Source organism: Muscardinus avellanarius, assembly GCF_963383645.1.
Source record: "Muscardinus avellanarius genome assembly, chromosome: 2".
Lineage (NCBI taxonomy): Eukaryota > Metazoa > Chordata > Mammalia > Rodentia > Gliridae > Muscardinus > Muscardinus avellanarius.
In genome coordinates this window covers 155,961,617-155,986,766 of record NC_137787.1, presented here as the reverse complement: position 1 = coordinate 155,986,766, position 25,150 = coordinate 155,961,617, and the positions used below count along the sequence as shown (strand labels likewise).

General features: G+C 37.5%; 1 protein-coding gene across 4 annotated transcripts in view; it reads left to right on the top strand.

The window, feature by feature from the left end:
• Positions 1-25,150, top strand: part of DIAPH3 (diaphanous related formin 3) — a gene marked incomplete at both ends in the record, with an annotated part of 500,946 nt that overhangs the window by 354,826 nt on the left and 120,970 nt on the right. For all 4 annotated transcript variants that reach the window (XM_080719970.1, XM_080719969.1, XM_080719968.1 and 1 more), the window contains 2 exons: positions 24,081-24,176; positions 24,676-24,735. In XM_080719970.1, the coding sequence (XP_080576096.1) occupies positions 24,081-24,176; positions 24,676-24,735 (156 nt within the window). The remainder of the gene's footprint in view (positions 1-24,080; positions 24,177-24,675; positions 24,736-25,150) is intronic.

Genomic DNA, 25,150 nt, shown 5'->3' with positions numbered 1-25,150 from the left:
TCCTATTTTTGGTCATTCTGACATTCAGTCCTTAAAGTGGAAGGAAATCCATTCACTTAGTGCTGAAACTAGTCTTGAAAGTTGTACAAAGGTCTAAAGTCATTATTTCAAAGAAGTAAAAAAGAACTCAATAGTATTTGGCTTCTGAAGATGTATAAATATACCCTGGGGCAGACTGGGAAAATTATCCAGAGAAATTGAATATTAATATGCTACTTGTAAATGGCATAAATAGGCATTAGTGTTTAGATGAAATTAGGCATTATTTTGTAATAGGATTTTAAAATATTGTTTCCTGGATGGCTTCCTTCCTCAAATATCCAATGTTCTTCAAGAAATTAGAAGCAACATAATATTAACAGAGTTAACATTGAGGGCAGCCTTAACACAGGCTGTAATGCCCCAAGGCAGGAAGAATATGACAGACTAGTGTAGTAACAGAAATAGATGGCTGACCATTTTGGGAACAAGCAATTCTTGTGAAACTATTGCCGGGCTAGAGTGAATTGTCACCATAAAACTGCCAATAACAATTATCATGAATGGGTAGAAGTGACAGTAACTTTAGTTCACTGCCATCCTTGGAATGTTTATTTTCAAATGATTAGCACTATTAGGCAGGAACTCTTGAAAAATAGAAATATTTTCATCAAATTGATGCTGAGTCAGAGATTCCATGGCTACAATTCGTGTTGCAGGAAGGATCAATGCTTTAGGAAGCTGTTTCCCTACAAAGTCACTCTATCTCTTAGTCTCTGACTGACAATTAGTTGGGAGTCTAATTATTTAACAATTCCTCTTTTTAACCTATCTGCAAGAAACCTTTCAACTGTTAGAAAGTCAGGAAGATTGTTTGAGAATGAAGAGGATTAGATTCAAAGACTCAGAACTAAGAAAAAGGTATTTTTTCTACCGCATTTCAGAGGCATTGTAGAAGTATTGATCCTGCTAGTGCTCAGTTGCAGTTATGATCTCTGATTTCCAGTGGACATTCACAATACTATTTAGACTGTGCACTCTGCTGGATTCCTGTGTAAGGAAAACGTTGTCCTTCATTATTTGTTTGTAATGGGCCAGTGATGCTCTTTACCCCCCTCAAAAGTGTTCTCTGATACTGGTCACTCCTTATTTCCTGAATGCATGTAATATTTTTATTAGGTAAGTAGCAAATAAGTCTATTAAGTATTTGAACAGATTACCTTGTCATTCTGCTATGACTGTTGATTACATTATGTGTTTTAGCTTTGTTGGATAAAAATACTAGTGATAATACCTAGAAATCTCCTATATTCTTGAGAAAACCCCCGATTCTGTTCTCCCTCTACATGGCTGAAGCCTTTAGAGACCTTTTCCATGGGATGTTGAAAGAAACTGGCCTAAGAAGCCATGGGTGATACTATGTTCTCACTGATCTCACCGTTCCAGCACGTTAAGGTACACAACACTGCAATCTGAAAACGTGCTGCTTCCTAAACCATGATATTGGCTGATACTGAGCATAGAATTTCTGAATGCTATATGCAAGCATTTAAAAAATATTTATGGAATTAACTAGTGGGACAAAATTCCCTCATCTGTACATGTTATATTTGTACACACCCACCTAAGTTGGCCCAATTCTAGGGCAATATATGACAAACGTCAATTTTATTTGCTGTAATATTAGGTAACTAATAAAAATTTTATAGTCATAAGAGCCAACTCATGTGTGCAAAGATATAACTATTTTTTCCACAAAGTGAAAAACTAATTAGTTTATTTTTATTGGTGCATTATAGTCATACATTCTAATGGGGTACAAGATGGTAGAGACATACATGCACATATCACTCATTTAGCCCTTCCCCAATTTCCACCCCATTTCCCAACTATTTCTAAGCCACCAGCATACCTAGTGGTAAAGAACTTAGTCACTGTATTCTCTCTCTGCCTCTGTGTGTGTGTGTTTAATAATTTCTTTGTAGAGTTCATTTGTTTATGTTTGAAATTTCTTTCCTCATTCTCTCTTCTTCTTAAGACAGATCCTAAGTTTAAAAGCAGACTTGGGCAACCTTCTAGGCATTAATGATCTTCCTGGTTTAGTTCTAACTAGGTTTGAAACAACAGCCATACATTAAGTTGATTTCTCCGGTCTGCTTTTGGTAGAGGTGGTGACTGATTTGTCCTTAAGTGGTAACCCAGGAATTCTGTTTAATTTCTCTGAGGTTGGCTCTGTGATGTTGGTGATTTTCAGAAATATTCACTTGACATTGCACTGTTCCTCTGTGGACTTTTCCCCCCTTCCTAGCTAGGACCCATAGGAAGTAACTGTTCCATCCACAGCATTCAGCTGCTTGTGGGGAAGTCTGCAGCCTTGAGACCAGTGGGTTTGGCTTTCTCTTCTGTTTGATATGTTGGGCACAAGACGATTCCACTCTTGGTTTCCACTATCTGGGACGCTATAGGAAGTTCTCCTCATGTCTCGTTTCTACCTGGAATGAGTATTCAGCGCCTCAGCGCGGCACACAACCTCACTTCTAATCTCTTTTCCATATAAAGGAGGTATCTTTTCCATTTACAACTTTAAAATGTATGCATTCTCTGCTGTGTGGGTAGTTTCTATACTAAGAATGGTCCATTTGGCTTCCACATTGGAGGGTGTGAAAGAAGGGTGAGTTGGCATCTGAGCTGTAGTACAGAAATAAGTAACTCTATTGGTCCTTTGAAATGTGGAATTTTGAAGTAGGTGGATACCAGATGAACACAGAGTAAAATGAAGGGTTAGAATCTCCACGTATGGGAATCCAATGGGCTGAGTAAATTAAGACACAGAGGCATGAAATTTGGATTTTGACCAATAACAAGTAATGTAACAGGTCTGGCATGAACTTTGGGTACAACTGTGGGAAGAGATTTGGCTAAATTGGAAGTAGAGAAAGTCTGCTATGCTTTGGATTTCTGCCTCATCCTGTAGGCACCCTCCAAGAGTATGAAGCAGGGAAGTGTCATGGTTTGCTTTTAAAAAGATGGCTTCGTGGCAAAAATGCAGACGAAATAAAGGATGTGGGGAGCTAAAAGAAGGAAGACCAATTAAAAGCCTGTTGCAATTTTGTAGGAGTTAAATGGAAAAGGATTGGATGAACTAAGTAAGATATACTAAGAAAGAAGAGACAAGATATATTTGAAAGACCGTTTAAAGATAGAATCAATAGGGCTTTGTAGTAGATTGTGTGTAGGGAAACATGGAGGACACTTTTATGACTGGGTGGATGATGTCCAAAATAGCTTTAGGACATTGATTTTGTATCTACAATATAAAGCCTTTTTAATCAGAATGGGGGATGAATTTAACAGAGTAGACCTGGCATTAGGGTATGAAATACAGTGACACCATAATGGTTAGGTTATTTCCTTGGGGAAAGTAAAAACAAATTCTCTTGTTAACATGGACAATTAAGCCATATTTAGGGAATAGACTAACTCTGAAAACAAGCCATCTTTATTACTTCATGAAAAAATCAGAGGTGGCCTGTGCCTGAAGCGTCTGAGCAAGGCTTGGGGGTTGAATAGCTGTAAAGGAGAGAACATATCCCATCATTCCCTTGAATCAAAATGAGTCAGTCCTACTCCTCCCCACCCCCCTTTATTTGGTACTAAGCCCATAGATTTAGTTCTAAGAATCTGGGAGTCTCATTTCTGAAATTTGTTTTCATTTTTATTTTCTGATGCTTTTAATATTGTCAATAGTCAGTGATATTTATGTTTAGGCACTAATCATACTTAGCTATTATTTTGAAAGACATTCTCAGGACGCCTTTGTGATTTTTAAGTTTTTGCCAAAATAAATGTATGTATACATACATACGTATACGTATGTGTGTGTACCTAGGCATCAAAATTAATTCTTTGTTAACTGAGTTATTCCTGTAATTGTGAAAAATTTCTTCCTATGAGAACTTTTCTTCAACAAATATTTAGCATAGACTCAATCATTGTAGGCTACTAGACAGGGGAGACAGCAGGAAACAGAAGAAATATATATTCTGCCCTTACACCTTACATTCTAGTAGGCAACAGGCATTTAAAATGGATATATATTAGGCAGAGTTCTCAGAGCCAGGACAGTGCAAACAGCAGTGTCATGCACTATTGAGTCCTACAGTTGAGGGCTTGAGAGTGACTATTTTTTCAGACCCTGCTTTCGTGATACCAGGTCAGTCAACTTCCCAGAGCGTAATCTCTCTTATCTCCAAAGGAACATTGCTTCTAACTTGGAAAATTACATCTTTTTTTTTCTGTACATTTTTAAACTAAAAAACAAACCAAAAAAAAAAAACCTGCCTTTTTTTTTTAAGCCCAACCAATCAATTTGTGTGTGTGTGTGTGTGTGTGTGTGTGTGTGTGTGTGTGTTTGTGTGTGTGTGGTGCGGAGTATTGAACCCAGGTACATTCTACCTCTGAGCTATACCCCCAGCCTAATTTCTTATTCTTTGTTTTGAAACAGGGTCTCACTAAGTTGCAGAAGGCCTCACTAAGTACCTGAGGCTGACCGGGATCCTCCTGTCTGTCTCCCAAATACTGGGATTATAAGTGTGCAGACCATGCCCAGCCCAACCAATCAAAATTTGCTTAGTTCTCCACTCATCCCTTAACATTATCCTCTGTTACAATATACACTCTATTATAAGACACTTTTCATCATGGAGTAAGTGTAAATTTCTCTTCATGGACAATGTTTTTGTTTTCCATTTGGTTAATAAATCTATTGCCGGGCATGGTGACGCACTCTTGTAATCCCCATGCTTGGGAGGTGGAGACAGGAGGATTACGCATGTTCGAAGCCAGCCGCGCTGGCTTAAAAAACCCTGTTTCCAAATTAAATATAAAAAATAGATCTGGAGTGTAGCCCGAAGTTAGAAGGGTTCCATCTCCAGTACCACCAAAAAAAATTCTACTTTAAAGTTACTTGTTTATATGGTTTTCCCACAATTTTAATCAATTTAATATCGACATGTCTAGAAAAAGTTACTGACATGGGGAACATAAGGAAATACTTTCTGAATGGAAAATGTATGATTGTATGTAGAAGAGAAATGAAAATATCATAGATTACAGAATTAGTTGGCTTTTCTCCAGATTGACAACTAAGCAGTTTTCTTAACAAGTACTCAATGCCCACTTTATTAACAGGACTCATTAACATGCACAAACTAGCAGTCTAATCTAGTTATAATGCATATTTAATGTGTGAAATTCAGTGCAGTGTAACTACTTGGTCTTGTCATAAAAGATAGGGTGGCCTCCAGCGATCAACAAGGTTCTGAGATCAATTTAACCTGGATACAATCTTTTTCCATAACAACTGTCATTAGAAATGACTAGCATTTCACTAATTAGCCCACCATTTACAACCCATAGGCTTCTCGCAGATGGTAAATGTTTATAAACACCCACAGATGTGTGCACAGCTGACTCTCAGTTATCCGCAGGAATAGGGGAATATAGATCATTTAGATTCACTTATCATACAGCACCCCATACACACACACTTTAGTTAGCTTCAATCCTGTTCTCTTTGGACTTTTTACCATCGCTGTTAATGAAGTAGCAAATTAACGAATTTCAACTTCACTTATTGATGCACATACCCCCTGTTGGAAGCACTAATATGTACAAATGTGGTTAGAAGGCGGCTGGCAAGAGGGTGAAATTGGTAAGCAGGAGCTCAGATGAATGCATCTAGCAATAGTGAAACGTCATATGTTTGTAGCTTTGTGACTAATAACAAATTTTAAATTGAGAAACCAGGACAAGCCACCCATTTCAAGAATGTTACACTTAAATCCCCTGAGATAGATGGGAAAATCTTAAGTTGAAGAGAAAGAATGCTATACTCCTGGTCATTCTGGTCCTGTATTAAGCCTTTTCAAATAATTCTTAAATTTAGTAACAATTTTTTATTGTAACATCAGCCTAGCTACTGTCCCATGCTGATTGAAGATGAAGAAATGTAAATACAGTAATACAGGTACCACGCAGTTCTTTGTCTTTTTGCCTTCGGCCTAACAAGTCTTGTAGGTTATTAACCTAAAACTCCAATTCATTCTGCTTTGGGTAGTTGCCCAGGCATGTTTAAAGGCAATACTTGTCGGAGAACACAGAGCACCAGCAGATGTGTAGAAATAACGGAGGCCCACAGGCCATTTACAGAATGAACTATGAAGGGCAATCATTTTGTTTCCTGGTGACCTACAAAATGTATTCTGTGTCTTCCCAACTGAGGTGTTTGCGAGTTAATACAAATGACTTTCCCCAGTTTTCTTACTTGGGAAACATTATTTTAGCTTATTGGAAAGGAAAAATTAATCATCCCTAAATAGTATTTTAATTTTGCATCCCAAAATGTTTTGAAAATGTTTAGAGATGGTGAAAAAAGAAGTCTCACCATCAGAGCTACCCAATGGATGTGTAACTTTTCAACTGTATGATAGCATTAATTTTTTAATATGGTTTTGTTGATGCATTGTAATTATACACCATAAGGAAACAAATGCATATAGCATTTGGTTTGTTTCCCTCCACATTTTAAAATTTGTTTTCCTGAGAGGAATTTGGTGATGTTAACAGGTTATATATATGAATCCTATTGTATATTCCCCTAATTGGAAAAGTGATTGGTAGCTCATTGCTTAAAGATTCAGAGAGATTCGGTAGTTAAAAACCCATAAACAGCCGGGCATGGTGGCGCAGGCTTGTAATCCCCACGCTTGAGAGGCGGAGACAGGAGGATCATGCAGGTTTGAAGCCAGCCACGTGTGCTGGCTTAGGAGACCATGTTTCTAAATAAAAATATAAAAAAAAATAGGTCTGGGAGTGTAGCCCGGAGGTAGAAGGACTTCCAGGAACCCCAATACCACCAAAAAAAAAAAAAAAAAAAAAACCATAAACACCTTGCTTGAAAAGGTTGTGCTATTCACTGAGATAAAGGAGATAGAATTTTGAGCAAAATGATGAATTCAAGCTTTGTATATATTATGTTTGAGGTATCTGTAGGCTAGCTACATTGCCATGTCTAGTGAGCACTTAGTGACTAGTGTGACCATGTTATTCCCATTTACCTACAATTCCCCCAGGTTTAGCACCAAAAGCCCTATGTTTCTAGAAACCCCTTTGTCTTTGGCAAATCTGAATGATTAGATACCCTTGGCAGGGCTCAGGAATCCATTTGTGCTGATAAAAAATTGGTAGTCCTTAGGATAGGAAGCCACAGGAATGACTGAATCATTCCAATGGAATCACATAAAATTGGGCAAGTTAAAGAAAAAGCCAGGAAGGGAGATTGAAACAATCACCATAAAAATAGGAAAGAACTGAGGAAGTCCTGGTATAAAGTTTAAGAAAGAGACCTTTTTAAGGGGAAGTCACCATTGTTAATGCTGCTGCCGAGGCAGTATATATTTGTCTCATGGACTTGACATCAAAAGAGAGGATGAGGCTTGATGAATGAATGTAGGGGCTAAACAAAAGGATAGTCACTGGAGAATCTGAAGTTTTAAGGGAGAACAAAGCATATGCTTTGAGAGCCAGTTGAAAAGAATGAGAAGATTCAGAGATATTGGTAATGACTGGAGCAAAGTCTCCAGGCTCACAGGACAGGTGGGGGCGGTGGGCAGATTTCAGTACAGGCGTAAGAAATTTTCTTGGAAAGCAATATGGTCTGCTGTAGGTATAGATGAGAAGGAGGAAAGGCTCGGCCAAGTAGGTGCAAATGTGTTTGTAGGTTTAATAGTGGCAAGTTAGTTTTTATCAAGTGATTGATACTTTCTACCTAAAGTAGAAGGAGGCTTGAGGAAATTGTAGAAGAATCAAATCAGCATGTCAGGAAGTGGGCTTAAGCATAAACACAGAAGTATTCAATAGCAGTAAGAATCCACTTGCTAACAGACTATGAGAGTCCATACTCGTCCTGATCCTATAGTATTTTTTTTTCTCCCAAGGTGATGTATTTGGGGTTCTTGTACATACTACTGAGAGTCTAGAAAAAGACAATGGAGACAAGACACTCACCAGTGACGCATGGTCAAGGTGGGCTGTAGTGTCTAAGCTCACAGGCTAGGGTATGATGATGGTGTGGTCCCAGGTCATTGGAGAGGTTCATGAATAATAAGGACAGAAAGAATGGGTCTGTGAATTTATTAGATATAAAACAGTTCTGGGTGGCAACAAGGTCTAGATTATAACTATGAAGTGGGTGACTGAAGGTAGCAGAGGTTGGTCCATGGGAAAGAGAAGGTCAAGGGACATTGGAGGGTTTGTTGTTGGATTGTTTGCTTATATGAAAATGAATTCATGCAGGATTATGTTGGAACCCAACCCAAAGAGGAAGATCAGATCAGATGGTAGTCTATTCCCAATGAGAAGGTAGATTGAGGCCTATGAGAACAGTGACCTAGGGGAAAGGCTGTGGTGTTATTAAATGTCCAGTGTCTCAAAGGGGAGTGCTTTTTATATAGGGGGAAAAAGTGATAGTTTGATGTAGCAAAAAAGCTCAAAGAGAAAACAGACATTCCCCTTTCCTCTATCTGCATCCCACAGATTTTAGGTGCATCAATTATGAGAGGATGCACAATACCTCTTCTAGATAGAGATCATTTCTTCATTTTCCAGGTAGAGCCCATTTTAAAGTTAAGTTAACTAGGTGAAAGGAATATTTGTTGAAGTTGAGGTGGTAGAACAGTGGCTTATGCTAATATTGTTAGTCAAAATGCAGACAGAAGGGTCTGAGCTCTTGGTCAGTGGGAACCAAGAATGATAATGAGGGTGCTTTATCTGTTGTCAAGGTCATCCACTGTGGTAGTCACTGATGGATGGGATATAGAGAGGGCTACTATTTAAAAGTCTTGATTTGCTCACTGAACAACGAAAGTCAAATAATAGAGAGGATAGTGCTAGAGAAAGAACTTTATAACTATAAATTAGTCTATCTGAAATATGGCAGGCTCTCTTGTGAAAGAGCCATCTTGCTGTCAGGCTGATATATGGGTAGTTTATATAGAAGAGTGATCATAGACTGGTGGGCAACCTCTCCGGAGTAGAGGTGTGTTGCCAAAAGATGCACTCTGATCCTAATCGCTTAACCTAGCAAGATGCTTTTGAGTTGTGAACTCTCAAGAACAAAGACCATTAGGCTATCCTTGTCCCAGATTAGTTTGCCACAAGCAGTTCCTGGGCAGGCTTGAGAAGGTAGCAGCTCCAGGCTGTCTTCTTCATCGCCAAACCAGGGGTTCTGAAGGAAAACTTAGTTTGCCTGACTATTGTGGAAGATGAGAATCGGGTGAGGTTAAGTAGTGAGTGGAGCACCACATTTGGTTTCAATGCTGTGCTTCAGGAAGAGCTAGGAAGCCCCTGCAGGCTGCACTGATTCTACTATTTCCAAATACTCCTCATCTCAGGAGGGGCCTGCCTCTGCTCTGTGGGAGGAAGTCATCTCTGAGTGGCCTGTATCTCTCTTCTTTTTTGCCAGGACAGGCAACTGGCAGTCAGTGAATTTGGAGAAATCCAGTCTTACTTAAGTTGCCAACTATGAAAGCTACTGTGCCTTTGTGCCTTAAGGATATTTCTATAAACCTTTAAGCATAAATCAACAAAGCTAAGGATCTGAGTACTTTTCAATTATCATATAACACCTCTGTATTAAGAAAACAGTAGTGAAAAGAATGAGGTTCGGAATCAAAAGGTTGTTTAACCTCCCTCGCCCCAAACACACATACACACACACACACACACACACATACACACACACACACACACACACACTTATGCATCATAGGACTTTGGGCACATTTTCTCCTTCAACTCCCAACTTTAAACTGAATGTGATAATGGCTACTTTGCATAGGTGGAATGCGAAGTTAAACAATCTAGATAAAATGCTCCACAAAGACACTAGCACACAGACATTCAATCCAAGTGATAGTCCCTGGTATATATTAATAGCCATTTTGATTTTGAAATGCATTATCTCGTATGTTCTTCATTTCTTAAATAGAACTGTTCTCAATGTCACCCGATACCAGCTTTTATTTGGGGACAACTCCACTGTATTCATCTTGCCAGCTTTTTGTAGTCGGGGTGGGGGGGTTTCCATTGTTCTCAAGAGAATTCCCTACATTTTTTTATTTTTGCGCCTGTTAATGAGTTCACCTAACGTTCAGTGGTCTCCCATTTCTATTGCTATTACTTGCTCGCTTCTGAAGCACGTCAGTTACTTTTCTCCCTACTTCCCACTCTTGCAGCTTTGCCTTGCTGTCCTTGCCAACTTCCTTTCTTTCAAAAATCTGTTGGTTATTCTGATTAGGATATTTGAGTTTCTTCAGTTCTTTAAAACCGATTTCTGCCTCCAGTTGTGGAAGCTGAAGCGTGTTTCTTAGAGTGAAGCCCTGGGTGACAGGTAAAGCTTCTACCCAGAGTGGCAGTGGTGTACTCTGCAATTAACCTTTCCTTTCTAGGAACACTGAATTTGGGCAGAATAATCTGTATTTCTCCTTAGAAATGAAACTGAAAAATAATAAATATTTACAGTAATTTGGCCAAAAATTTATATTAGGAAAAAAACAAGAATTTGAGTCTGGTTAAATTTCTTTGTTTAGACAAGGTTGGTAACAGTGCAATAAGCTTTAGCCAAGGAATTTTGAACATCTAAAATGTTAATTCATAAATGTGTACTATTTGCGTGGTATCTATGAAATTCTGTATTTTAAAGCACACATAAAATTGGGCATAGTGGTACATACCTGTAATCCTAGAACTAAGGAGGCTGAGACAGTAAGATTTCAGATTGGAGACCAGCCATAGCAATTTATTGAAACCTGGGTATGGTAGTGTGTGGTTGTAATCCCAGTACTTGTAAGGCTGTGACAGGAGGATCCAGGTTCACTGCCAGCCCAGCTACTTAGGCCCTATGCAACTTAGACCCTGTTTCAAAATACAGAATAAATAATCAGGCTGGGGGTGTAGCTTAGAGATAGAATGGCCCTGGGTTCAATCCCCAGTATGAAAAAAATTTTTTGAAATATATAAACAAATGTATATTCATAAAGTACAAATAATATAATACACATATATGTACATATGTATATATATATATATATATATATATATGATATATGATTAAAATCTTTACAAATTTTAACCCAAATACGGATGTGAAAGGATAACCACCGAAACCATCACTAAGCAGCCACCACTGTCACTTGAGGCAGTCCCCTGGCAGCTTGGGTCTTTTTTGTACAGGTAGTTGTGTATGAATGTCACTCTCAGACTCTATGTCCCCTGGGAGCAGGGGCGAGGGGCTGGCGCTCTGCCTGGCACTTGGCACCAGTGCATATTTGCAGAGTTGAATTGGACTACAGACTTTATAGTTTAATCTCTCCAACTACTTCTCGAGCAAAACAGTTTGAATATTCTGCCGGCTCCTCAAAGTCAACCCACTTAAAACCTAACTTATCATGTTCCACATAAAACCTGATTTTCATGTTCTCATTTTGGGTTAATGATACCACCATTTTCCCAGTCACCCAGGCTTGACACCTTCACACCATGCCAGCTTTAATCATAGTGAAGTACTGTTTTGATTATTTCACACCTTTCAAAAATATTCCATGGCAGTTCTTCAGCCTTGGATCCCAGCTCCCTCCGCCTGCCTTCCTGACCTTATTTTCCCCGTCCTCCAGTGCGCACCATATGCTGCTGTCAGAGTATGACTGTCGGGGACCCTCTGGGCCCTGCGTGGCATCCCAGGCACCACTTACTGGTTCCTCATAGCCTCAAGTCCATTTATCTCAGCTCCTCCTGAAAGAAAACTCCTGTGAAATTACCAACACGAGTGCCTAACTCGCTCCCTCCTCTCTTTCTTTGATTTTTGATGTTGAACTAAGCATTTTCATGATCTGAAATCATCTCATGCTTTGTTCAAAATTTTATAAGGAAAAAATGCCATTGAAAAGTCTTGTTTAATTCTTCACTGATATAAAAATATTAAAACAAAATCTAAAACATATCCTAATATAGTTTCAGTGTGAAGCACATATTTGCCAGGCTTAACCTCCTCAGGCTTATTTCTCAGAGTAAAGTGAAGCCCTGGGTGAAAAGAGAAACTTCTATCCAGAAGTGGTGGCGGAGTGCCCTGCAATTAACCTTTTCCTCTCTGGGCTGCACTGACTTAAAGTGCCATAGGTATTCGCTGTGCATGCAAGCCACATCTTGTCAACTTTCATTATCATTTTATATCTACTTATTTGCCTAAAGAGATCATTCTTCCCTCTGACATTCTGTGCAGTTGTAGGCATCCACTCAGCACCCTAGACCCTACATAGGACACAAAGCCAATTATGACAGTGTGTTTTTTGCCAAGGAGTCAGTGCTGGTTTTTAATTTTTGTTTTCTCTAGTAATTGTTACAGTAGGTTATAGTAAAGAAGCTCATCAGATGTGAGTCCTTGAATCCTTGGGAGAAATAATGATACACCACTGGAAGCTTGACTAGTGCTGTTCTTCAGCACCATGTGGTGGGGTGGTGCGCCAGAGGTCAGAAAATAACTGCAAAGCTGTAAGTGATCAGAGAAAGGTCTACTTAGAATGTCCTCAAGTATAAAATAAGGCTTTTTTATTTACTCTATTTTGGAGATGGCATAAATCAATAATTTATGTACATTCATTATTTTTTCACATATCAACATATTCTGACAGATGTTTCAGCCTCTTGCATATGGGCATTTAGGTTGCTTCCAGTCTCCTACTTGTTAACAATGTAATGACCATTTCTTTATGTATGCCTTTGCATGCAGTGAATTATATATGTAGGATAATTTTCTTAAGAATAATAATTTTATATAATGTATGCAGTTTTACCTCTAATAAAATGGTCATATTACTTCCAAAGAGTTTCTGTTTTTACTTCTACCACCATTGTATGAAGTGACCCGCTTTTCCAAATATTTATTAACAATAATTCATCCTAATTTTTAGTTGTTTCTATGCTGGTAAATGATAAATGATAATGGTCACTCATCAATGTATTTGTAATATCCTCAATTATGAATGAGATTGAGGAATGTTTCTTCTGTATAATACTTCCATAACAAATTTGTCCAAACTTATTAGACCACAGATGATTTTCTCTTACCTCCACTTCCAATAGACAGGCATGCGTGTGCACATGTGCACACACATACCCTCACACTGCTTCTTGTGAGAACACTATTCTTTGATACTTTAGGAAATGCTCTATTATTTATTTAAGTTTTTAAATTTGGTGTCTCATTAATACAAATTAACTTTTTTTTACTATACTATTTCGTAATGACAAATTCCTCTATTATATGGTTACTTTTAAATATTTAGTGCTTTAACATGTTTACATTCCAAAAAATGACTATGTCCTTGATATTTAAGTAGAGAATTAAATAATCTGAGAAGTATCTCCCCTACCCTGTACCCCATGGAACTTGCTCATTGTTTACCTAAGTTGGGGGAGTAAAATAAAATAAAACATTTTTCTTAAAAATTCAGAAGGTACATTAGATACTTGTATATGTTAAAGTAGTAAGAATAATGCAAAAATCATCTTAGAAAAAATCTAAATAATAAAAAATTATCAGTTAAAACTAATAACAATACTATATGATTTGATACAATATATTACTATTTTCCCTGGTTGCTTATGAAGTTAAAATTGGATTATAATTTGTAACATCGAAAAATAGTTTGTTAATGTGTTTATGTTGTTAAGCCTAGAGAGTTCATATAAGTCTTTATAATGTCATCTAAAATCCTTTTTATTATTAAACATGAAATTATTTAAGTTCACATCTGAATTCAGTGTAATAAATCACTTTGTAATTGTGATTTACACTTAAGTTTCAACAGTTGAGCCTTATATGCTATCCAAAACAATAGAAAGAATAGCCTTGTTATCTGTGCTTTTTGTAAGATGACTGCCACAGATTTAAGCATAATTGAAAGTAGGAAGAACTTGTGGGCAGCAACTGGTGGTTGTAGCTCCAAGTTGTCAAAACTCCAGCCTGTATTGAGGATGGGAAGAAAGAGGGAGAATAGTCACCAATATATACCACGTTCATTCCTAGGAACCTAGCAAATGTCCTCTTAGGCTTCACTGGACAGTAGTACATCGTGTGGCCACCCTCGCTTAGCTAAAAGGGAGTCACAGGAAGTACAGTTTTAGCTTTTCCAGCCTCTGTAGTTGGAGTGGAAAAGGAAGGGAGGGTAAGAAATGAATGCTGTGTCAGTCAGCAATGTGTGCCAATGTAGTCTACATAGTAGTCATTACATGTACTAATAGCTTCTACTTATTAGGCCTTTCCCCGTGGGAAGCACTGTGTGGTTTACACCTCTTAATTCAATTCCTTGCAACAGCCTTGAGTCAAATACTAGTATTTCACCCATTGGATAGGGGACACACAGCTGATAAGAATAGGAGCCAAGATTCAATCCCAGGAATTTGGCTCTTGATACTTGCTCATTTTGTTTTTGTGGTACTGGGGGTGGAATCCCAGGGCATTTTACCTCCAAGCTACACCCCTAGTTCTATTTTTTCTTTATTTTAAAACAAAGTCTCACTAAGTTGAAGAGTACCTCACTAAGTAGCTGAGGCTAGCTTTGAACCTGCGATCCTCCTGTCTCAACCTCCCAAGTACTTTTTATTTGTTTTGAACCAGTCTTGCTAGGTTGCTCAGAGGCTGACTACTTGCTGAACCTGCCCTTGGACCTGTGATCCTCCCATCTAAGTCTCAAGTACTGGGATCATAAGTGTTTATCACCATGCCTAGCTTTTTTTCACTTAACTTTTCTATTTTGGGGAGTTGGAGGTCTCCGTTGTATGTATGTATGTATGTATGTATGTATGTATGTATGTATAAATAAAATACACACATCTAACATAAGAAATGCTATTCAAATTGTACAAATAACTAAGAATGGAGGAGAGAAATGAAACTATTGGACTACTATCGTCTCCCTATAAAATCCTACTTATAGCATAGAAGAAAACTGTTCTGATTCTTTTATGAGTTAAATCCCAATGAAAACTGGCTTTCTCACTCCCTTGACTCAAATTTTCATTTTCACATCTGGATTAAGACAAGTTGAAAGACTTTGTTTTAAGTTATTCCTGTCTTTTTTGCTATCTGGGTTAAGTAGTATTTTGAGCTTTTGCTAAATGGTTAAAGACTGAATTAGGTTACAAAAAAAGCCCATAAAATCTGTTTCTGAAATGCTTTGTAATCAAAAACAAAACAATCATTCACATAACTATGTTAGGATAATAGTCTTCTTTGTTTTGTTCTGGTTTGGTTTTTTGAAATGATTATGTTAAATTATGACCCCATAGTTTTTTTGTATGTTACCTGCATACTTCCAACAGTTTCTCAAGAGGACTGTGCTTTCCTTCCCCGTTCCTGCTCCAAATTCTAGATTGTAATCTTTCTCTCACTATTTCATGACTAAAGTCATATAAAAAGGATGAGACTTAAGGTAGATCAGGAAACATGAGAAGTAAAAGAGATACAAATGTACATGCTAAGCAAGGGATGGAAATGGTCACAGGCTGAGTGAGAATAGTCATAGCTTCCTAGAATCCCTTACATGTTAGTTTGCCTTATGACTCACCCTCAACTTTTTTCTGTACCCTTTCCACAAGAGAGCTCATCTTCTACCATGATAGCCTTAGCCACCACCACAAAAATTATTGTTAACACTATGTGCTGGGTTCTCTGTTGATCCTTATAAATTATCTTCTTCAGTCCTCTCAATAATGTGTGAATGACCTGTTCTTCTTTCCATTTTATTAAAGTATTTTTGGGGGTGGCACAGAGGGAATGAGGGTTAGGAAGGGTAAAGGAATTTGCTCAAGCCAATATTCAAATCTTGGTTATCTGAATTCAAAACTTGTCTTCTTTTTTATTTAATATATTTTTATTAATGAATGGTATTTATACATCATAATGGGGTAAAAACCTTGTGTAGACATGAATGCACACATCACTCAGCCAGCCCCCACCCAGTCCCCACCTCACTCCCTCCCCATCCCTCCCTCCCATGCTTGGGTTAGTGGTTGACTTTGATTATATGAATAAGTATATCATGTGCTTTAAACAGTTTCCTTCTCCGCCCTCCCATCCCCACAGTTAGATTGGCTTATTTTCTATATCACTTCACTGTACTCATTCCCTAACCTTGCTCCACACCCCCGCCCTTGGTTTGAATATAACCTATGTTCTTCTACGTTAAATATTGTAGTATAACCCACTTCTCTACCCCAAGCTATAAACCCATGAATCCATTGGCCTCCTTGACCCCCAGCCACCTGCAGGTGGACGGCTCATGAATGCCGCTGTCCCCTCCTCTGCCCCATACCAGGCGCCCCCTGCGCTGTGTGCTGCAGACCCCTGGCACAGTAGTCAGCCTGTCATGCTGTGCCATCTGTTACCTGTCTTCCTTACTTTCCCCAATGTATGCCCCTGAGGTCAAGAGTTGATCTCTCCCTTCATTTGATGTTTTTCTTCTTCAGTCTTCTCTTTTGCCTTGTAGAGAATTTTTTAAAATTACTTTATTAGCACCATGTCCTCACACTTTTTAATTAAATATGAGAGACTCGTATTAACATCCATTGTCACTCACTCCGTCAACCTCTCCCACCTCCTGAAGTGGTCACTTTTAGCTGTTTTTACTGGTATTTACCTGTTCTTTCTGTAATATACAGTTATTGTTTTATATGTTAGAAAGTATTGAATCCTTGATCAGGGCTTGAGGATTTAGCTCTCTGATGCCCTCTCTACCTGCATTCTCCTTGGATATTCTAATTCCTCCACCCTGTTAACTTTCATGGCAATTATATCATAAATGATGTGTGTCACTATGTAAGTATTCTGTTTTTGCTGCTATGAGAAAAATACCTTATACTAGTTCATCTGTAGACAATGAAAACATATTGGTTCATGATAGCAGAAGCTAGAATGTCCAAGATAGGACATCAGTAAATTCTGGATCTGTTTCAGAGGCAGCACTATGTTGCTGTGTCCTCACGGGGTGGAAGGGATGAAGAGTGCCCTGGCACCTCTTTTATAAAGGGCAATAATTTTACCCATGGGAGTGCTGCCCTCATGACCTAATCCCCTTCTAGGGTCTCCACATCTTAGTGTCACATTGGGAATTGAGGGTTTTTATTTTTAATTTGGGGGGTATGCAAACATTCAGACCCTAGCATTTCCTGTTAGTCATTATTATATTTAGGCTACTATTAATTTTTTTAAAAAAATTATTAGTAGCTGAGTGTGGTAGTGCACATTTGCAATCACAGTACTTGGGAGGCTGAGACAGAATCTGGGTTTGCAGCTAACCTCAGCTACTTAGAATCGTTGCTTAAAAAAAAAAAGAATAAGAAATAGAGCTGAGGGTGTAGCTCGGAGGTAAAATACCCCTAGGTTCAATCCCCGGTATGGCAAAAAACAAACAAAAAAAAAACCCAAAACAAATTCTTAGGACGCGTTTATCTGTTACCATTTTATTCAGGACTCTCTAATAGATCTGTGAAAATAATCCTTCTTGCAAGTGGACCAACATCCCAACATCAGCTCTGCCCTCAGATCCTGGCCCACCTTTCTCTCCTACAGCCTGTTTCCACCCTGTGGTCTCCACAGGCTGCTCTGGGCCCTGTGTCTGGGGATTCTTTGTCACTTTGATCTTTTGTCCCCTCCCTTCCTGACATCTAGATTTTCTTCTTTCTTTTCTCCCTTGTTTCCCACTAGCACATTTTCCACTCTCTAAGAAAATGTGTATCAACAACTTGCACATCTGAAAAATGCCTATTTTCTGTCCTAGTCTTATTGGCAATGAAACAACTTCTTCAATGAACTTGGAAACCCTTTCTTTTTGTTTTGTTTGTTTTTTGTTGTTGTCGTTTCTTTTGCAATTCACTGTGCTACTAAGAACTTTAGTCTCATTCTGATTTCTTTGCATGACCTGTTTTGGGTTCTTTTATTTGTTGTGCATTTGGTTAGTTTTGCCTCTGTTTAGCTTTGTGGAAGCCTTAAGGAAATTCTTTGTTTTCTTAGTTATCTGAAATTTCAGTGTTACGTCCTGATTGAAGAAAATGGACTTAAGGAAGGAGAGTTTCTACTAGTTATGGATTTGTATTTTCTGTCCCTACCCTTTTGCAGGTGGCTCCCAGGGTGCCTCCTCTCTTGTCAGTCATTTGCACTTCCCAAGTGTCACAGGTACCTGAGAAAGAAAAGGTCTTATCCTAATATATCTTAGGGCCTTTCTCAGACTCTGGCCCATAGTGTTGAACGAGGTTTGGTGGCTTTTGTTTGTTTGTTTTGTATTGTTTTAAACATGGCAGTGACTTAAGAGATATCTACCTTGTTGTCTTTTTTTTTTTTTTTTGTAGTAGTAGTACTGATGATGTGATGATGGAATCCAGGGGCATTCTACCTCCGAGAGACACCCTGAGCTCTATTATTTTTTTGTTTTTTTTATTTAGAAACAGGGTCTCACTGAGTTGCAAAGGACCTCACTAAGTAGCTGAGGCTGGCTTCGAACCTGTGCAAGCATCCTGTTTCAGTCTCCCAAATGCTGGGATTACAAGTGTGCGCCACCACGCCTGGCTTGTTGTCTAAATTTGAGGACAGAATTTCCAGCTTAACATCGTGAAGTTATCTGAAGGTCCCGACTAGCACCTTCCATTAACTTTCCCAAAGCAAACTCATTCTCATTAACTGTTTCTCTTACCAAAATTGATACCATTTAAATTTTTTTCTATATTTTCTCTTTCTTCCACCACAGTCCCCAGAAAATTCAGACATGCTGTTAGCACCTCCCCTGTCTTTCTGTTCTATTGATTCTGCTTTAAATAAAAACTCTTCCTTAACCCCCTTCATATATGCCCCAACACTGTGATTTTTAAAATACCATTTACAAATTAAACCTGGTGATTTGTTATTCAGGCATAGTGTAAGGCTTCAACTATTGCTATGAGTCCATTTATTTTAAAGGTGTTTTCACAGCAGGAGAAAGGCTATAAATATATTGAATATAAATTGACTTATGGTTAGAGAAATGGAATTTTGTTTCTGATTTAAAAAATGACAAATTTTTCCCTCTCTGGTTTGTGTATAGCAATGTAAATATAAATTCTTTAAACACTCCATTATACTTTATTTCCTCATTTGTATCTTTTGCCATTGTACCTTCTATTCTTTCTGCCATGAATGTGTTTCCCTACCCAGTTTCTTCCATGACGAACTTCTGCTGATTCTCCTGATCACAATTCACCAGAGAGGCTCCTTTCTCTAGTAACTCAGGCATTGCACCAAAATCCATCACCCTTCTTCCATTCTGAGAGCAAAAGAGACTTCTCATTAACCCTTGGAGACTTTAGTGCTAGTAATAACCTCACATACTATACCGTGTGCCAAATAAACAGGTATTGGATAGGGTTAGAGGTATAGTTCAGTAGAAAAGTATTTACCTATCATGTGCAAGGACCTTGGTTTAACACCCAGTGCAAAAAATAAAATAAATAAAATTTAAAATACTTCTATTTGATCATTTATTAAATGTATTTTCAACATTAGGAAAACACCTTACTTATATATCCCCATCTTACATTTAACATTAGTTTTATTTCAAGAGTTTATTTATATTTGAAAGCAGTTTACCTTAGAAGTATCATATATGATTGATTATGTCTTTAACCAATAACATAAATATACTATAAAAAATCCATAATGTACTCTATCTAAAATAGTGCTTGAAATAGGCAATGAGGTATTTCTTAAACTTCCCATGGTTCACAATGGCTAGTATTCTTTTCTGAATTTATTTCCAGATATTTTTATACCACTTAGCAATTTACCAGGCATTTTCATTTGCCTTATCTCATTTGATCCTCTCATTAACCCTAGATAGGTATTATCTCGATTTCCACATGGCAAGAATGAGTATGTAAATAGTTGTCACACATGTAGTTGGGAACCTAGAATGCAAGTTGTTGTATTCCAGTATTATTTTCATTATGTGTATGGGAGTAAATGCCAAGAAAACCCATCAACCATGGGTGAGATAATCTGTTCTGGGCCAAGAGTAGTGGACAGTCTGTCTCCATGGATAATCACAAGCACTTGGCTTTAACTGAAGAATAGATTCTGATGGCTATACAAAGAGATTCGATTGGAAAAGCAATTGTCATCATTTTTGGGAGGGTGCTAAAGGGTTTTTATTGTGTGCTTTTTTTTTTCTTTTTTGCCAAGAAGTTTTGGGATTCTAAACTGTGGGTACTGAGAAATTGAGAATTTGTGACTGGGCAGTTGAAGATCATAATCCATCTGCAATCATTATCTACAATGTATGAGATGGGTAGGAATTAAAGAAAAACTCGAAGCACCATAAGTGGGCATCTCATGCAGTTTAACTGGTGAAAAAAATACTTCCCTCTTGTACCACCATCAGTATAGCTGCAAAAGGAACAACAGATCAATTCAGGAAATGAATTTAGAGATACTTCAGTCAACAAGATCCGGGAAACGAAATAGATGTATGAGACAAGATAAAGGGAAGAAACAATGCAGTGTTATTGTAATGGTGGGAAGCGTACACCCCCACTACCTCTCTAGTCCTTTGTCCATCTATAACCTTGAATCTAATGCATGATAAATCCTCACAGCTGACCAATGTAGCACCTCTTTTAATTTAGTTAACATATTTACAGTATACTTTCTATGTAATACATTTGCTAGGTATTAAAGATACATGAAATCTATGATCTCTTCTTTCAGGAAGCTCAGAGTCCATTGGTAGAAGGCAGTTGAGTAATCACTAAAACAAAGTAAAGGATTTTCTGGCGTATGTTCTACATGCCACTGGGACTCAGGTCAGCCCCCATTGGTCAGGAGAAGGTTCTCAGTTCCCTGTCTTGAAAAAGAGGTAATTACTAGCTTGGTGAAGAAAGTGGGAAAGATGTTTCATGTAGAGAAAACAGAATGTTCAAAAGCCAAAAGCGTGAAGTGTTGAACATGGAACTTAAGTTGCTTAATGGGCCTAAATAGGTCAGCATCTATCTCCTGAGGACAATGGAATTATCCTGCCTAGTCATAATGCAATCACCACACTCTAATAACCTAACATTGGTACCATATAATTATCTAACATCCAGCCCATATTCGGATTTCCCCAGTTACCTCAATAATGTCATTTGTAACTATTTTTACAGTCCAGGAGCTCATCAAACACTGTCGAATTTAGTTAACTCTCTCTTCAGTCTTTAACGTTGAACAGTTTGCTAGCTTTTTCTTTCATTGCTCTCCCTCTTTCTCCGTTGGTCTTTCATGATATCAGTAGTTTTTAGATTGCAAACTATTTGTGCCACAGAATATCCCTCACTTTGAATTTGTATGGTTGTCTCCTTACATTTATATTAGAAATTTCTATTTTCAGTACTATACAGGTTATGTTGTGTATCATTTCAGGAAACCATTGATATCAGTGTGTCCTATTATTGGTGACATCAGATTTGATTATTTGGATAAATTGATACTTATTAGACTTTTCCAGTCTTGCATACATGGTTTTGCAACCACAGATGATTTCTGCCCAAGTCATTTCTTACAGTGTGAGCTGTAATGTGATTATTTCCTTCATATTTTTAACATCTTACTTGACACACTCTGTAAAGAATAGTTTTCCTTTCCATCATCATCATCATTATTTTAGTACAGTGAATATATTTGTTCCAATGTGTAATAATCCATTCTCATCGTTTCCTTATTTGATGCTCAGATGTCCTAAATTTAGCCTAAGCAATCCTTTAACATGGCTTCTCTGTCCTTTTGATACATATCCCTGTTTATGAGCCTTTTAAAATTTTCTGACATGTTTCAGACTTCACATTTTTATGGCCGTGGATCTAGAGTCAGCCATTTATCTAACTGGTCTTTTTAATGAGTAATTGTATTTAGAAACAAAGATCTGAGGGCTAGTGTGTTCATTGATTCAGTTGTCCCATTGTTTCTGAACTCTTTTGGTCCACAAAGCTAAGCAAAGTCAGTGCTTTGTTTGTTTGTTTGTTTGTTTATTGGTGGTATTGGGGGTGGAACCCTTCTACCTCCGGGCTACAATCCCAGAACTATTTTATATTTTATTTGGAAACAGGGTCTCTTAAAGAGAGGCTGGCTTCGAACCTCCACCTCCCAAGTGTGGGGATTACAAACGTGCGCCACCATGCCAGGCTAAAGTCATTGTTTTAAATCCTGACACTAAATTGATTCCTGTAAATTCAGTTCAGCACTCATGGTTCTTCCTCCCTCCTCCTGTTCCAGGTTATTTCCTTTCCCATAGAGAATGTCACTGTTGCCAACAACATCAACAAATTTACCCATCTGCTCATATAATACACATATAATAGTTTCAGAATCCTTATACATCAATGCCACTACCAACAATGAATTTACTAGGGAAAAGTTCAAATTCTCTTGGTACCATTTTCCTTAAAATATGTGGCATTAAGCGTGTTTAAACATTGGTTATTTGGTGTATCTTTCTTTTTAGCTAATGTTATCAATATCACATGTTCCTATGTTTCCATTTTATTTCAACTTGAGTATTTTTTAAATTTCATGCTCTCCCTTTCATATGCTTTATTTCTAAAAGCAAGCATGAAAATTTAAAAATCCAAAATTAAATGTTTTAATGTTTTACTAGTGAAATATATTCATGGCCTTAAATACTTGTTATTACCTGAAGTTCTTTTTAGGAAAAAAAATGAGTTCTAATGTAAATTTCCAAAGATAGCTGGATAGTTACTTATTATACTATCTGTAATATTTAATGTATCTTAATTAAAAATAGCCATCAAACCATTTTAGAATTAAATTTACATGTAAATTAGCAACTTCCAAATACTCTCTCTCACCCACCTGTTTTGATAACACCTACAAGGTTTAGTACTCTTCTAAAAATATGAACTAGAACCAGATGGAAAAGCAACTGATACATATTTATATTTATATGTCTGTTTATAAACTGTAAATGAGTGTTATTTGTACTCTTCTGCATTTCCTTCTTTATTAAAAGGGTGTTTCAAAAAGGAAAGCAAAATATCAATAACAAAAAGTAGCAGAGGAAAATAATTTTCTATTATTTTAGATGTCATGTTATATCACCCATACAATTACATAGAGAATGCTTGCAAATACCATCTTTTGCAGGGTCAAAATAAATATCCTTTAGAATTTCCTTGAATTTGGGTTGTGCCAGTAGCTTCATGGAAACTTTTCCTTCACTTTTCTTTGAGTATTTAGCATTGATAACCATAAACACCTGTGAATATTATATAATTTATTTGTAGGAAGAATTAGCCCTCCACATTCTTCATTAATTAAAACAATCATCATGGCATGGAGTCCTTTAGACTTTTGAGAGTTTCTTTTGTTTTTTTTTTATTATAGAAGATAAACTTTTCACATATTCTATAAAAGTTTTAGTGATTGTTCTGTGTCACCTTAAGTCAGAGGACAGTTACCTTCTGATATGAAAAAAATCAATCATGGGGAACATGTTCAAGTTTTTCCCATGGAACCATTTTATACAATAAGTTCATACAGCAGAATCTCAGTAACAACAACAAAAATTCTGTCCCACAACTGGTCGATTTTAGAATCAAGGCCAATGCCTTAAAAAATAACCCATTTGTACGAGGGAAATGTGATTTATGATAACTTGAGACACAAATACGACTAGAACCAGATTCCATTTAAAGTTATTGTGCCGTTGGATTATAAAAGCTGTGCTCTGAAGTGAATCCACAGAACCTGGTCCTCTTTAGGAGACAGAAACATAAGCACTAATGAGACAGATTTCATTAAAAGATAGTTGATTTATGGGAGTCAGAGTTCTTTATTCTGAAATTTCTGGTTTAGTCCTGGCATCTGGTCTTTTCCTCCCCACCATTACCATCCCCAGTTTCCGTGTATGCTTTGACATTGCTATGGTAACCCCGAGGGCTGATGGAATTCCCTGCATTTCTTTTCACAGAGGGTGATGAGACAGGTGTGATGGATAGTCTGCTGGAGGCCTTGCAGTCCGGGGCTGCCTTCCGAGACAGAAGAAAAAGGACACCAAAACCGAAAGGTGAACTCTATACTTGTTTCATGTTACTTTCCAGGGAACTATCACAGAGAGGATGACTTTTTTCTTTTCTTTTTCTCTTTCTAATTCTTTTAAAGTCATATGTCAGAAATGCAATGCTGTGGGCAATAACTGTTCAGAAGTTTCATAAGTTTGCTTAATCCCTTGCAAAGACAAATGTCAGAGAGATACACATTCCAGTTGGCTAATGTCAGTGGCACGTTAACAAATCAATGCACCGAACCTAGAAAATCCTGATTAGTGTGACAAGTCTCATCTAAAGTGCCATATGTACTTTGTCCCAGTGGAGTTTCCAGTAGCTTAATTAAATGGGAAGCAAAAGTCATAGCACTGCTGCGACAAGTATTTCAGGGTACTTTAGTATTGCCTTGCTTCAAGAAATACTTAACCTTGGGGGGAAAATAAGTTTGCCTAATACTGCTTTATTTCTGATGATGAACAGACCTCTATATTAAGTTTTTCTTCTATATTGTTTTAACAGATATTCGGCAAAGTCTCAGTCCATTGTCCCAGAGGCCTGTTCTGAAAGTTTGTAACCATGGTAATAAACTGTATGCGTAAATTGCACATTCTTCTTATCTAATTTTATCTTGTTGATCTGTGGTTTTAGTAGGCTGCTGTGAAATTCTTGAGTTTCAACATAAGGAAAACAGTAAAAATGTATATTGTGTATATCTGCTATGAGATAGTTTACTCATGTTTTCCAGCCTTACTTTATTGCCTTGAGGTTGTTTTTTAGGTTCTTTTTAGCGTCTCAAGTGAATATTTATTATTATAATTGTTAATATTACTGAAAGTTACCTTCACACATTTCTGATCACTATTGCCCAGCGTACTTTAAAAAGCAGTGTATTTTCACAATGCTATTTTTTAAATAGAGAGCTTGGTAAACATCAAAATACAATTTGAAGCATGGAAGCCATTACCTGTTTTACTTTATGATATTTGCCGATAAA